Source organism: Chelonoidis abingdonii, chromosome 7 (assembly GCF_003597395.2).
Source record: "Chelonoidis abingdonii isolate Lonesome George chromosome 7, CheloAbing_2.0, whole genome shotgun sequence".
Taxonomy (NCBI): domain Eukaryota; kingdom Metazoa; phylum Chordata; order Testudines; family Testudinidae; genus Chelonoidis; species Chelonoidis abingdonii.
Genome location: NC_133775.1, coordinates 91,499,362 through 91,514,656, shown reverse-complemented (window position 1 = coordinate 91,514,656; position 15,295 = coordinate 91,499,362). Strand labels below are relative to the sequence as shown.

Here is a 15,295-nt window from a genome sequence, read left to right as displayed (position 1 = left end):
AAAGAAACTTCATACAGCTTTTCATATTATCAGAACTGCAGAAATAGAATGACCAACTCATAAACAATAAAAAAAATTCTGACCCTACGTGTCTATTAAGCAAATAGAGAGACAAGATGGTTGAGGTAATATCGTTTATTGGACCAACTTCTGTTGATGAGAGAGGAAAGCTTTCAAGCTCTGTAAGCTCAAAAGCTTGCCTCAGTCACCAACAGAAGTTGGTTCAATAAAAAGTATTACCTCACCAACCTTGTCTCTCTCTAATATCCTGGGATCAACACAGCTACAACACCAATGCGTAATTAGCAAATATCAAGGGACCAAACTTTTACTCTTCCTGAAAAAATGATCATGTGCTCATCTGAATATTTTTCTTTCCCCAAGCTGAAATGTCAACTATTTTGAGTAACATTAAAATATTATTCTACAACAAATCACTGTTCATAATGAGAACTTTAATGCCAGAGTACTCAATCAAAAAGCTACAGTCTAGTTATTTACTTGTAGTTTATCATTAGGAAAACTGAGCTTAAACCCTCCCAAGTGCTTTGCTGCTTGATAATACAACCATCAGCATGTTATTAAAGCTCAGTGCTGCTGAAATTCTAGTCATTATATCTGCAAATGCTGAGACATTTTGAAATGAAAAACTGTTCTTTCATAATAACAAGAAAGGTCTAAGAATGACAGATAAATGTTTTATCTATAGAGAGGAAATACACATACAGAAAAATTATTTTTGCAATCTCCTTGTTCCATTTACACAATTCACCAATTAAAAAGGCTTCACTAGTCAATCAGAACTCCAAGTTTAAGGTTCTATGACACAGGAAAATCACCTCATGTTACTATTAAGGACACCCAGATAAACAATACATTTATGTGGTTGATGATGAATGATGAGGCTGAGAGGATTCACCTGGATTCTTATTTGAAATAATTGCTGAGATTCGTGTATTAATGGATGAATGAACAGAAGGGTGATTGTACATTATTTTAATATAATATCATAAAAAATATTTAAATCAATAGAATGCAAGTGGTTCATTCATTTTAGACAGATATCTTGTATGAAATTTTATTTTACTAAACACGTTTGTTAACAATTCTGACAAGCTGCTGATTATGCAATATATATATATTCATAATATAATTAACATAAAATATTACTATTCTTTTGAATGCAAACCATCACACTATAATGTTCATTAAAAAGCCTGCAAAAATGAACAATGACTAAGTGATATATTATGCTTAATAAGGATTTCAACAAAACAACACTCTCTAACTGAAAACTTTAATTGAACCCATATTAAAAGACAGCTCTCCAAGCTAAAATACTAGACAGATAAACTATATACTCTGATCCAACACTCACTGAAATCATTGTCAGTCTTTTCATTAATGTCAGATGGATGTTAGATCAGATCTAAAATGAACACTAATTCAATGCAACACTTGAAACTGAATCTTCATTTACTTCTTTGCTACACCCATCCGAAGATGGACTCATCCTAAAGAAAAAAAGATGACAAAACTTAAGCAATTTCTTTTAATATAAAAATACATGCAACAGTTAGATTAGTTACATAGTATATGATAAATGCTAACGGCTTTATTCAGATTCCTTTAATTTACACTTGAGAATTCTAAAAATGCTGCAGTTCAATAAAGAGACTTATCACATACATATTGGTTCTGATCCCCAGCCCCATTATGTCTCATTTGCAATGTTCCAGCAGCACAAAACATATTTAAATATGGTTTAAGTGTCCTGCTGAGGTCTCCCCTGGTATTAAAATCCTCCAGTGCTATAAAACCAGCATAGCTATCCCTATACTTCACTCTTTCACAGCCCCCAAAGTAGGGGTTGTATTTGGAGAAACATAGCATGGCCGGAGTGCTCCTGTAATCACTGGCTACTGGAATGGTCCCTTGAAGCTATTATAGACAGATGCAAATTAGAACAACTCTGAGGCTGCTCAAAGTTGCAGCACAGCCAAACTGACCTCTGGGCATTCCGAATTAAGAATAGATTATTAGAGGGGTGTAGTGATATGGTAAAGTCATTGTGCACCCCCTCCAATCAGACCCTGCACTACACAGAGCTAGATCAGACCAACAGTCTAGTCCACTGTGTTTAGAATTATATCTATTTAACTGATGAGCCGAATAGTATGATTAAAACAAACATACATCTTTATATGACACTGCACTTACGTTATTCAAAATACTGATACTACATACTATGGCATTTGATAATGTTTAACTTTTATATTTATATACCAGGTAACTCGTTGAAGAGAGTAACAAAGAGTCCTGTGGCACCTTAGACTAACAGATGTATTGGAGCATAAGCTTTCATGGGTGAATACCCACTTCGTCAGATGCATGTCAGATGGATTTCCACTCCATACGGCTACATGCGTCTGATGCAGTGGGTATTCACCCACAAAAGCTTGTGCTCCAATATGTCTGTTAGTCTATAACATGCCACAGGACTCTCTGTTCCTTCTTACAGAGCCAGACTAACATGGCTATCCCTCTGATCCTTGAAGAGAGGACTCATATTAATTTAGTGAGCCTAAATATGTAAAACAAAGTAATTCCAAAATGTCTACAGTTTTGGCTTCTGCACTTCAATTATCTATTTAAAATATGTGATTCAGCAGATCTTTAAAAAGTACAATGACCCATATTTATTACACGATATAGCTAACTCTATCGGTGCACTAAAGAGAAAGAGCTCAATGAAACCCTTCCCATGCTCCTGCACAGGGGCATGTATAAACAGCATCAGAGAGCTGGGTGGCTGCAAGCACCACCAGCAAACTAGAAGTCCCAGAGAGGGTTTGAGCAGAATGGGTCACAGCCATTGCCACCCACACACACTGGCAGAAATGAACCAGGCAGTAAAAGGTATAGCAAGAGCTGCTTCGCAGTCTTTCAGAGGTATAATGCACTGCTGCTGATGGTGGCTGATACTCGTACTCCTCTTCCCAAGCATGGGTCAGACCCTTAAAATATTTATATTTGAGCTTTATATTTAATAGACTACAGTATTTTATAAAAATGTCATGCTTTTGTATCTTTTAACAATATCTTTATGCATATATTTTTGATTTTACTAAAAACTTATTTTGTCATTTGAACTTGTTTGGCATTTTAACTGACTACTTACTCCGTCCATGCAGGAAGCCTCATTTTGTGAGCTTTGGTTCACATCACTGCCTATGGAAGAATACAATGTGTAAGCACAGTGACATCATTTTCATTTGTACTGTATCTGATTCTGATTGCTAGTTTTCCACTGAAGAAATATGTAGCATTAAAACTGCAAAAGACTTTCATCTTTCAATAAAACTAACCACAGAGATAATAAAATGCAAGATTAATTTGTTAGTTGTATTAATCTAGTTTAAAAAATTGTAAAGCAAAAGTGAAGCTAGTTGAGTCAGAGTTATTTCAATGTATATTTGCTATTTGTTTAATGAAAAATTTAGATCAATAGGAGACTTATTGCTCTGAGGCAATATTGTGCAAAATCTGCTAGTTTAAAAGGAGGTATTAGGGTTAAAGAATTTAAACTAAATATGGCTTAATGAGAATCACAATTAAAGCTTAAGAAAAACAAGTTGCAGTTAGGACTGAGGATAGCATATAGTTTGTTTTGGTAGATGCAAATTATACCTAAAGATAAATGATCTTATCTAACCCCCGATGATAAAAGAGACAAGCAACTGAAAACACAGGTGAGAAGTAAACAGCCCATGTCCCTTCATTCCTGAAATAAACACAAGCCTCTTGGGAAAGTTCATAGCACCATCCCCTTAACAAATGGAAGACTAAATTAGCAGCCCTAATTTTAAAAGGTTCTAAGTCCAACAAGATCTTTCTCTAACATATGACTGTGTCCCAAAGCTCTACTGCATGCTCAGTTTCTCCTTCTCTCTGGTTATGTAAGACATCTTTTAAAAAAATTAAACTAGGGAAGATATTTTTCTTGTATAAGTGCCAAATCCTTCAGCCCAAATAAAGGCTGTGCAAATGAACACCCACAATGATTCAGGTGAGAAAAGGAGGGATAAGGTGTGGAAAAGCTATGTATGGGGTCCACAGCTTTACACTGGCCTTGAGGGAAAGTCTACAGAAGATGGAGATATCACAGACATGGTCAATGGAACAACAACAAATATCTTCCAGCCAAAACCCCTCCCACAGAAAGGGAATGCAAAGGCCGGAAAAGAGGATTTGTGCCTGACCTCTGTCCAACTCCCATATTCAATGCCCACTTACATGTGTTTGCAAAGAGGAGAGACAGTGGGCATAAGTCAAATACAATCCTACAGTTGTATATTTATTGTGTACATTATATTAAGGCAAACAAATAAGCAATAAACATATATTGGAACCATATATGTGTAAAATTCATATAGATAAAATATACAAAGGTTTACTAACAGAAGCCACTAACAATGGCTTACAACTATTTTAGTATATACCCTGTCCTCAGAGCATGAGAAAAACTTCTATTAATACTAATGTGAGCTAAGCAGACACACTGAGAGAATATGCCACTTTTAATTTAACTGATAATATTTAATGGATTGGTAAATTCTCTTTCCTAAAACTAATCAAATTGACAAGCCGGAAATTCCAATTTTGTTTGTTAAGCATATACTGTATTGCCTTAAATTGTAGTAGCAGCTACAAGAACTCTAACTGAAGTTGCATCTACTCAGTGTGTCAGTTTTAATTCCTGACTCATTTTCCACTAATGAAATAGCTGTGGTCAGGCCACAACTTGAGGATGAAGGTTGTTAGTTATGTTAAATTAGGTTATAATTCACATATGTGGGAGCTAATTTACTTATGAGTTACATAAAGTCAAACTATTTCCAATTTTATACTGCAGGTGAAAAAAAAATTATTCATCTTCAAGTACTTCCTTTAACTAGTACAGGCATCTGTGAACAATAGTTTCGTTACATATTTTACATGGTCATAAAAATGCGCAGACTCTGCTCGCTTTTACATTCATGTTTTTCTTATTGTACAGTGTAGTAAAGAGCTACTGCCACCACCCCCTTCCAATTACACACACTTACTACAAGACTCTCAATGGAACCAGAGGGAAGTTCAAACATAGGTAACAATGACCAAGTATGCAATAAAATCCATAATTTGTGAGTTGTGAAAGCATATCACCCAAAAGTAACAATTTAATGGACCCCAAATCTGGAGCTCTTAAATCAATGCATATGTATTAAGAACCTATTTGTATTCTCTAATGCAATACATTATTGGTTCATTACCTACCTTCAGTATTAAACTGACGGCAAGTCAACAGTCTGCCTCTAAATTTTTCATTTTCTTCAAGCATTTTTGAAATTATTTTCAACACTCCACGAAAGACTTCAGACTAAAAATAAAGGAAGAACATTCTCAATGAACAGTGTCAAAAAGTTTGTTTTTAAAATCTCCTCTCAAATAGGATTTTGAATTTTCCAGTGCTGAACATTCAAGGGCAGTCAATCTGCTTTGTTTGCAACTCTAGTAATTGACTAGATGTATGAACATAAACACATTTAACAAGTCTAAAATCAGTGTTTGAAAAATACAGAGGAATAATCCATTCACCCTTTCTTCCCTGGATCTCTCATTACCCAGCACCTGTGATCCTGTCCTTCCAGAGGAGAACTGGATGTGACTCCTTCTGGGGCCATTAAAGTCTCTTCAGGGTCAGTCAGAAGGGGAATACATGAGAGAGATGCAAGACGATTCTTTTCCCCAGTGGGGGTCAAGCACATTCCCTTCCAGTCCCTTGCCTGAAGTACAATTTAGACGTAGCACTCAGATTCCAACATGACAATGACCTGACCTGTTCTGATATATCAATATTAATTACTTTTATGTTATCTACTGACCTTTTCAGTTGAAAAATGTACAAAATTCCCTCTGTAACTGGCACATTTCAAATTGGGATCATAACAAATACCAAAACGGAAGTACTAACAAATTCAGATTTGCTAACACATGAAAAATAGGAGATTACAGGATCTAAATTGCTATAACATGCTAAAGTTATGGTGATATTTGGACCACGCACTGTGAAACTGGTTTAAATCTAATAATTCCTTCTTCCTCAAGCTTCACTGCTAAAATGTAAAATGTATTCCTTGTTCTTCTTGGAGACTATTTAATGAACTAGAAGAGACAGTGTAGCAAGTGTTAACTGCACCTTTGAAGTCAGTTTTCTCCTTGTTTTAAATCATGTATCTGTGACATTACTGTATTATATTATAGCTGGTTATTTGTACCTCACATACGGTAAATCTCATGAGTTACAATTTAAAAAATGTCTCTTTAACGTCAAGCATTGGGTGAACTAGTCAACAGTACCAGAAATACATTTGTGAAATAGAATGTAATTTTGCACTTCTACTAATATAATATTAATAGCCAAACGTTGCTCTCACTTATCTCTTCCCTAAGCAACCCCATTACCTAAAATATATAAGTAGGGACAGAATTTGGCACTTATGGGCTTAATCCAGCAAGGTGTGGTGCATTCTGACCCTGACCCAGCAAAAGCATTGCTGGGTCCATGGCAGCAAGTTCTATGGGTCTGTGGTGCCTGGGCACCGGGCCTCGGCCCCACCTTCTGCCCTCGGACGCCCCCCATTGCCTGGGCCATTTAAAATCTCCTGGGTCCCCACTCGCCACCAGCAGCACAGAGGAGCTGAGCGGCTTCCTACCTGCTTGCTCCACGTGGCTGGTGGCCCCTGGGCAGGGTGGGTGTGTTCCACCCCAAGTGCCCCTGTAGCCAATAGGAAGCTGCAGGGGCAGTGGCTGGGGGCAGCAGCACACAGAAGCCCCCTGGCCCACCCTGCCTAGGAGCCTCAGATAAGCGTTCAACTCCCACCTCACCCTCCGGTCCCAAACCTTCCTCCCCCAAATTTCCTCCCAGAGCCTGAACTTCCACCTCTTTCCCACACACACTCCTCCCATTCTCAAACTCCCTCCCAGAGCCTTGGCAGGTGGGGGGTGGAACTTCGGGGGGCAGGCTCTGGGCATTCTGGGCACCACCAAAATTTCTACAAACCTGCCACCCCTGGCTGGGTCAGGGTCATTTAAATCAAAGGAACTACTGGTGTTCAAGTTAAGCAGATGCTGAAGTGCTTCCCTGGACTGGGGTCAGAATTCTCAGATCTTGCAGATTTAAACTCTAAAAGGGTGAAGATAATGCTATTTTTCATTCCTACTAGTGAAACTTCCTATAATATTAGAGTATTGTTTCATCCTTTTGCATCTCTCACGCCCACTCTTTCTTACACACATATACAGTGCAAGCAGGAGTTTATCTTTTAAAATGCTAATGCTTTCATTCATTTTAGTCCCATATTTTATACCTTTTCCTTTTTCCGTTTTATTACTTTATTAACAACTTTAGAAGTGAAAGGGAATCCAAACTTATCAGCCTGATTCATTTGAAGCCCACCTAAAAGAAAAATTAAAAGAGCTTGAATGTATCAAACTAGTGAGGATTCTCCATCCTTCCATGTTAAACAGTATTCATTTCAGGCACTGGCAGATTTTCATATCACATAATTCTGATTATCACCTTGTTTTTTCTTCCATTACAATTATTAACATCTGATATCTCAAGCTGCTTAAGAAAGAGATTAATACTCTATAACAATTGAAAGTGTAGACAGGCATTCAGGTGACATACCATTGGTTCTCATTTTTCTTGACAGTATCCACTAAAATCCTGTTTGAGCTGAAGTGAAGATGGTAATCAGTACTGTGATACTGAAGTCTGATATCTCACTTGCTCCTAGTACTAAAACTATTTTGGCAGACCAGGACAAATATATTCAATGAAGATTTCACCTTTGTACTCAACTTAATTTGAGCTTTCTCACAAATTCTATTAACTGCTCTTACTGGTGATAAGTGCTATCAAATAATAGACTAGATAATAAATTAGTAGAACTGTTGTCTTTATTTCTGAAATACAAAGTAATGGATAATCTGGATCTATCATCCTTAAAGGTTTTTAACTTCCTAGGGTTAACAGTTCTGTACAATTAAGAAACAGCCTCCCAGTTCTTCCTCAAGGTCCATGCTCTCATCTTGAGAGCTGAGACAAGTTCTCAATTTCCATTCCAATTTATTTTGTGCAGCAAAACTGATCTTTTTAGCAACATATCAGGAAAAGTTTTTTTTAAAAAGTGAATAAAGGGACACCTATCCTCATCTCATTTGGGCCCAGACACAAAGAAAAATAACACTGAGACATGCATGGAAGCGAGCTTGAGTATTCCAACCGCACTATTTCATCTGGGGTCTACCAGGCACGGTGGGAGAGGATCCAGGAGATGAAGACAGATCACACCAACTCCTAGGGATGGATTTCAGTGACCCTGGGTCCCTGTTCTGTTGGGTGAGGAATGTGGAAGGCTGAACAGGCAGAGGACAAAGCTGCCTTCACCCCTGACAGGGGGCAGGAGCTTCGCCATTCATCAGTGCACCGGGTCTGGCACAAAAGCGTGTTTGGGAGTTGTCACTTTCCATTCACCTGCCAAGAACGTTAGTCTCCCTCCCAGGGTACTAAGGTGACCAGACTGCAAGTGTGAAAAGTCAGGACGGGGGTAGAGGGTAATCAGAGCCTATATAAGAAAAAGACCCCAAAATCGGGCATCTGGTCACCCTACTCCCACCCCTCCGCCCCCAGCACCAAGTTTTGTTGCTCCTGGCGCAGGGTGAGGGTCCCTCAGTGCGTGTGGAAGACCCGGGCCACACAACGGGGTTGGGGACACTGGCGCCTCCCGACCCACCAAAGAGCCAGAGGCTCTGACCCTCATCGCCACGTTACTCGACGGGCCAACCCACGGGCACGCGAGGCAGCGCCGCCTGGGCACCTGCGCTCAGCCCGTCCCGTCTCCAGGGTGGCGCGTACCGTATCGCTGGCTGGCGCCGGGCGCAAGGGCAGGGCTCCCGGGTGCCTGCGCGCAGCCGCCGGCTCTGCTCTGTGTGCACCGCAGCCCCGGCCCGCTCTCCCAGAGACTGGGGGCTCCCCCTGCCTGGCCACCCTGGCTCGGTCCCTGGGCGGCAGCACACGACGCAGCTCCCCCCGGACCGGTGCCAGGAGGGATTGGGAACCAGGGGCTTCCGCAACCTTCCCTCGGAACGGCACCCGCCTTGCCCCTCAGCACCCCCTGCCTCCGGCTCAAAGCGGTAGAGGACATATCTCTGTCTACGACACCGGAAGCGGCGGCCTTCTCCTCACGGCGCCTGTGGCCGCCGCCATATTGGATTACGGAGCCGCAGCGGTGGGTGCCGAAGCTGTTCACGTAAACTATTCGCATGCGCTCCCGGCTAGAACGGGGCTTCATCTGAGGCGGGGGCGCTTGCTCTTCTAACACGGGGCTCGGGGACAGCTCTAGGCCAAACCAACCGAGAAGAGCGTGCGACAGACCATTGGGGGAGACTGACCCGCGTGGAAGAGCCCACTGGGTTTGGGAGGGAGAGCTGTTTTGGGCGAGCCCACTAGGATTGGAAGTGAGAGACCATTGGGGGGGGGGGGGGGGGGTGTAGGCCGCTGGGTTTGGGAGTGACTCGCTTAGAAGAACCCATTGGAAATGGGGTGGGGGGGGAAGACCATTGGGAGTGGTAGTGTCCCCTTCAGAGGGGGAAGCTGGAATTCTGGGGAGTCCATTACAAATTGAGGGATGGCCTTGAGAAAGCCCATTCAGATGGGTGGGGAGAGGCAGGGTAGCTATACTGTGCACTTACCTTGGGGTTACAGCTGCTTCCTGCGCTGAGCCAGCTCTCAGCTCTGTGGCCTGCAGTAGGCCATGGTGAACTGGAGTCTGTATTGTGCTACTGGGGGGACTGGACAATGAGCTTATCAGTTGCATACAGGACTCAATTCTGAGTTCTGTGCTATAGCTTGCAGATTCGCAAGAAAATAAACCATTTTCTTAACTGTATGTGGGTAACAAGTGTGTTAGCATGTAATAACAGGTCACAGTTGAATCACGGTGACTAAGGGCAAAATTCAGTACAAGCGGTATTGCAAAACTGCCATGAAAACTTGACAGAGCAGCAACAAAATCCACACACCCACCTTTGCCATTTTGCTGCTGTTGATGGAAAAGCTAGTCATAATTTACTCACTTGTCAAAATATTGGTCACCCTGACAGAATCAGATTCTGCAGGGTTGAATCTGATCCATGTTATTTAAGGCTTTGTTCAAAGTTTATCACCACCTTGAGTCTGGTTCTTATGTTACCACCACATGGAGACATACTGATTTATTTTATGTACATATTTTGATTTATAATGGTATCAACTGACATCTTTTTTGCTGTGGATGCATTTATAGAATGTTAAAATTCACCAGTATAATCCAATAAATTTGACCCTAGCCTGCTGTGATTGTTAATTAGTGCAGTTTTCATTTGCCCAAGCTACAAGTGGAAATACAGATTTAACCTCTGTGTGTAGATTTCTGCCCAAATTTGTTTTAAAGTGTGGTATTCCCAGTGCAACCATGGTCAAAAGGTTGCATGATGCAGTATTGAGAAGATTCCCATTCAATTCTGAATCTCTTACATTTGAAAATGTTCTAATATGCAGTTGTGGGTTTTGCCACTTATCAGACTTTTCCAGAACAGATGGGATTTTCAACAGCACATAAAAGCACAATCCCGTTGACTTTTGCTTAGTCATGTAAGCATTTTGAAAATACCAATGAATATTATTTCTTAGCGAGTCGAGGCATTTAATTGGTCACAAGAACAAAAAAATTACAAGTTAAACTGAACAATATTGGGTAAACTCTTCCATAGTATTTTTAATGTGGCATGAAACTTATAATGGAAAATATGCTGAAAATGTATTGGTTTTTCTTGCAGCCTGATCCATGGCCCAGTGAAGTTAAAGGTCATTACATTGACTTCAGTGGATTTTGGATGAGACCTATGATTCCTAAGTTTTAAAGGCCATTTTAATAGCACCTGGACTGTCAAAATAAACAGTGCAGTTGAAAGGAAAGTGTTGGTCAGAAATATTCCACAAGATGGCAGCCTTACCTATGTAAAAGACACCATTTAAATGTAAATGGGAACCAGAGGATGAAATAATTAAAGACAATAAATCCTTCCCCAAGGTATCCAGGATTTTCTGCTATTTTATACATTGTAGATAAAGGTCATTTTGTGCATGTGTGTACATGTGCATGAAAAAGAGGAAACAACCTGTGGAAACAGTCTATTTTGCCCAAAATATTTATTTTCACATGATAATTGCAATTATTATGGCCTCCAGATACACATACAATAAAAATGAGATCATGTGCTTGCAGTACAATTATCAGCTGAACTACTATCAATAAATTTAAAAAAACAACCTCCCCATCACATCAGACGGACAGACAGGTAGGGCTAGTAAAGTTCCTGATGAGTTAACAAACTTGAGTTCTGTCAATTCCAAATTTGAGGACTGCTCCATGAAGTATGCTCTGATCTCAGAGTGCAAATCTAGGACTGTCTGGTGAGAGAGTATAAGGAGGGATTCTGATATACAAGGGTCCCAAGCCATGTAAGCAGGCATTTCTCCCAACTGATAAACATTAGTAGCACCCATTTTGATTATAGAACTGTTTTACACTTAACATGAAAACTTGATGATGCATATTTGTGCCTATGAGTTCAGTTTGCCAGCTGGCAAACTGAACATCCCTCCTATGGTCCCTTCAGTAGTTCTGTGGATGACAGTTATAAGAGGCTTGCCAAATGGATGGTATGGTCAGCATCTGTGCTTTATGCTGTTCTTTCATCTTTGCTGATTCCAATGCATATCCTTCATGTGACAAGTTCTGTCCATCCTTCCCACCAACATGTTGCCAGAAGCAAACTGATTTTGATAGAAACCTCTATCCAGCATACTCCCATTTTGCATCTGCTTTTTTTTTCCAGGCAAAACTGATGCCATATAAAGTCTTTACAGTTTTGCAGGTGCAAAATGGGAGTGTGCTTCCCAATATCTCTAGAAGTGGGAAAACTAACCTGTTTTTAGATATTCATATTTCCTCCCTCACAAGGGGCTTTATTAGTTTAGTTATTAACCATTGTTTTTCCGTCCTAAGTTTCTAGTACAGCATAGGTTTTCACTAACCTTTTTGCTAATGTATATAGGAGCAGTGCAAACTCCCATGTTTTGTGATCACTGTCTCTCAGCCAAAAAATTTCAGTGAAGTAATTTCCATCTAATTATTTACCATTTGACAGTGTTTGTGGGGAAAGCCCACAGCTAAGATTACAGGATCTTTCTTCTGCAGGAGTCATAGCAGTGTGGAGAGTTGTTTAACATATGCATGCAAACTGCAGCCATGATGGACTCCATGTAGCATGATGGCTGCATCCAGCTGGGAGACAGTTGCTCTGGTGAGCTCTTTCATCCTCTTTTAGTTGGAGGCTGTATTATCAACTTCGCTGAAGCAGCAGCAGAGCAGAGTGCTGTTTATAAGCACCAGGGATGCAGCTTTGTTTAGGGTCTGAGGCTTAGGTTTGCCGCCACTTACATATATTCCATAGAGGGAATACCAATAGCCACACTAGTTTTGAGCTTGGTCAGTGGTGTTGGTCTAATAATTATTTCTATAGGAACAAATGTAAGAAAGTGTTTTATCAACCTGGAAGGAACCTCAAGAGGCCATTTAGTACAATCCCCTTCCCTCATGGCAAGATTAAGTATTATCTAGACCAGCGGTTCTCAAACAGTGGGTTGGGACCCCATGTTAATAAGGTCACCAGGACTAGCTTAGACTTGCTCTGGCTTGGGACCAAAGCCTTAGGGCTTCAGCCCTGGACATCAGAACTCAGCGACCCTGCCTGTGGCTGAAGCCTATGGGCTTCAGCTTTGGCCCCCACACGAGGGGCTCAGGCTGGCTCAGGCTTCGCTCCTGGGGTTGTGTAGTAATTTTTATTGTCTGAAAGGAGTCACAGTCCAATGAAGTTGAGAACTCCGATCTAAACCATCCCTGACGGGTGTTGGTCTAACCTGCTCTTAATCTCCAATGATGGGAGATTTCACTCCCTAAGCAATATTGTCTCATTTGTTCCCCTGTACTCCCCTATTCTCTCTATCCATCTGCTATCTCTTGTCTTAGATTTAGATTGTAAAATCGTTGGGGGCAGGGACTGCATGTTTACATGGACCCTAGCATGATGGGGTCCTAGTCCATTACTAGGGCTCCTAGGCACTTCAGTAATACAAATAATAATTATAATGTTACACACAGATTCTGGAGAATCTCAGCTTTAATTTTTTTGAAGTAAATTTCTAGCACACATGGTTGTGAAGAAAGCCTTCCATATTGGAACCAAGTGTAAACCAGTGCAGTGTTGCCAGTCTAAAACAGTAGTTCTGAGAGGTGAGAACACACCCATGCATGCGCATGCGCACCCCTCCCCCCTTTTCTGGTTTATCTTGTTACAACATGAACTAATATCTTTTCTACATGCAAAAGTTGTACTATTTTAACTGTACCAGCTAAAGCAGTACAAACTCCTAGTGTAGGTGGAGTTCCGTTTTATACTGGTATACCATTCCCGTACGGGAAGGGGAATGATCTATTCCAGTATGAGGCACCTTTGTACCAATATAACTGCATCCACACTAGGGGGAGTACTGGTATAACTATACTGGTTAAAAAAAAAATATATATATCACTCCCTTAATCAAAATAGCTGCACTGCTACAAAATGGGTGCGTAGACAAGGCCTTCAGCCTAATAAAGACACTGATGCTCAGCCTTGCCTCATTCAGTTCTATTCATGGAACAGGGGAAAGGGCGACTCTGAATCCAAAGGGGCAGGAATTAGAAGTTGCTGTAGGAAAGGAAAAGCAATAGGTATAAAAGAAAGACAGCAACAGAAAAGAAAGAGAAGAAACAACAGAGAAAGAAGAGAAAGGGCAGAACTAGCAGTTGGCCAAAGGGAGGTAAGGTTATATTTTCCCACTAAGTGAGGCTGAACATGACAAAGGTACTGAACAAATAATAAACAATGTTTATTTAGTATGTAAAAGCCTGAACCTACCCTGGATCTTTCTGCAAATCTCCTGTTAAATAAATGGGCCCATGGACTATAACCAAAACTGGAATTCAGCCCTCACCTCACAAGAAGTTTAACATCTCTGGTTTAGACGTTTATGGGTAGGCTTAGAGGGATTAGATTTTTGGTCAATGTCGATTTCACCAAACACACACAAACTGACAAAAAATATTTCCATCGCTAATCTAAACACACAGATAGGCAAAGAAAAATACTGCTTGAAAACTTGGTTTCACTTAAGGCTATTTATTTACTTGGTATATTTTGTCATGATTTTGAGTTTGTGTTTTAATGGTTATAAAGCTTGAAGTTTTTGAATCGCAATATCTACTGTAATTAAATAACTGTCCAGACCACCATAAATTTTTCACAACTGTGGAAATTTAAATCAATAAAAATTGGTAAAATGCTTAAAAATGAACACAGATATTATTTAAAAAAATATCAAATTCTGCCAAGCCTGCCTATCAGTAATATAATAAGGGAAGAATACCAAAGTCAAGTGAAATAGCAGGGTAATTTAGACAGACAAAATGATCACCAAAACTGAATATATCTAAGGCAGTGTTTCTCAACTTTTTTGATATAGGAACCAGCTTGCTACCTTCCTAAATTGTCAGGGAGCTCTCAGGGTCCATGGCCAAGTCATTGAGAGATACTGATCTAGAGCACCATAGTTAACATTTTAGGGAACTAGCTGTGGTACATTAGTTAAAGCAGAAGACAGAGTCAGGACTACAGTTCTGTTCCCAATTTTATCATAGACTTTGTGACACCTTGGATAAATTACTGGTATTTAACCTCTCTCTGCTTTAGTTTCCAAATTTCCAGAGTGAGGATAATGATGCTTTCCCTCCATTTACATCTGTGGGGGCTGGAGTGCTAAGATTTATTACTGTTTGTCTTGGAAAAAATGTGATGAGATCTTCAGTGACCTCACAAGTGGTCAAATTAATTTTTACAAGAGGCACAACACTGCACAGCTATTCTTAACACTATCCTGGGAGCAGTGCTTGGCTATAGATTCAGAATGTGAATCACTAAATCACCAGCTCTACATTTGGCAGTATACTCGGTATTCCAGGGCCTTCTGTTCAAGTACCAAAAGTCTGAGTTTTCTTAGCTTGTGACATCTGACATGATCACAGCCCCAAACTTGGCTGCTGAC

At 40.4% G+C, this 15,295-nt stretch overlaps 1 protein-coding gene across 3 annotated transcripts; it reads right to left on the bottom strand.

The window, feature by feature from the left end:
• Window positions 1–1,064: 1,064 nt before the first annotated feature.
• C7H5orf47 (chromosome 7 C5orf47 homolog) lies at window positions 1,065–9,819 on the bottom strand. 3 transcript variants are annotated; one of them, XM_075068115.1, is made up of 5 exons: window positions 9,802–9,819; window positions 7,413–7,501; window positions 5,320–5,422; window positions 3,182–3,231; window positions 1,065–1,514 (listed from the first exon to the last, which is right to left on the bottom strand). In XM_075068115.1, the coding sequence occupies exons 2-5, from the start codon at window positions 7,488–7,490 to the stop codon at window positions 1,488–1,490; spliced, it is 258 nt and encodes an 85-aa protein (XP_074924216.1). In that variant the 5' UTR covers window positions 7,491–7,501; window positions 9,802–9,819; the 3' UTR covers window positions 1,065–1,487. The 3 variants fall into 3 exon arrangements, with proteins under 3 accessions (XP_074924216.1, XP_032657385.1, XP_074924215.1); XM_032801494.2 differs by lacking the exon at window positions 9,802–9,819 and adding an exon at window positions 8,966–9,420; XM_075068114.1 differs by lacking the exons at window positions 3,182–3,231; window positions 9,802–9,819 and adding an exon at window positions 8,966–9,421.
• Between the last annotated feature and the right edge of the window lie 5,476 nt (window positions 9,820–15,295).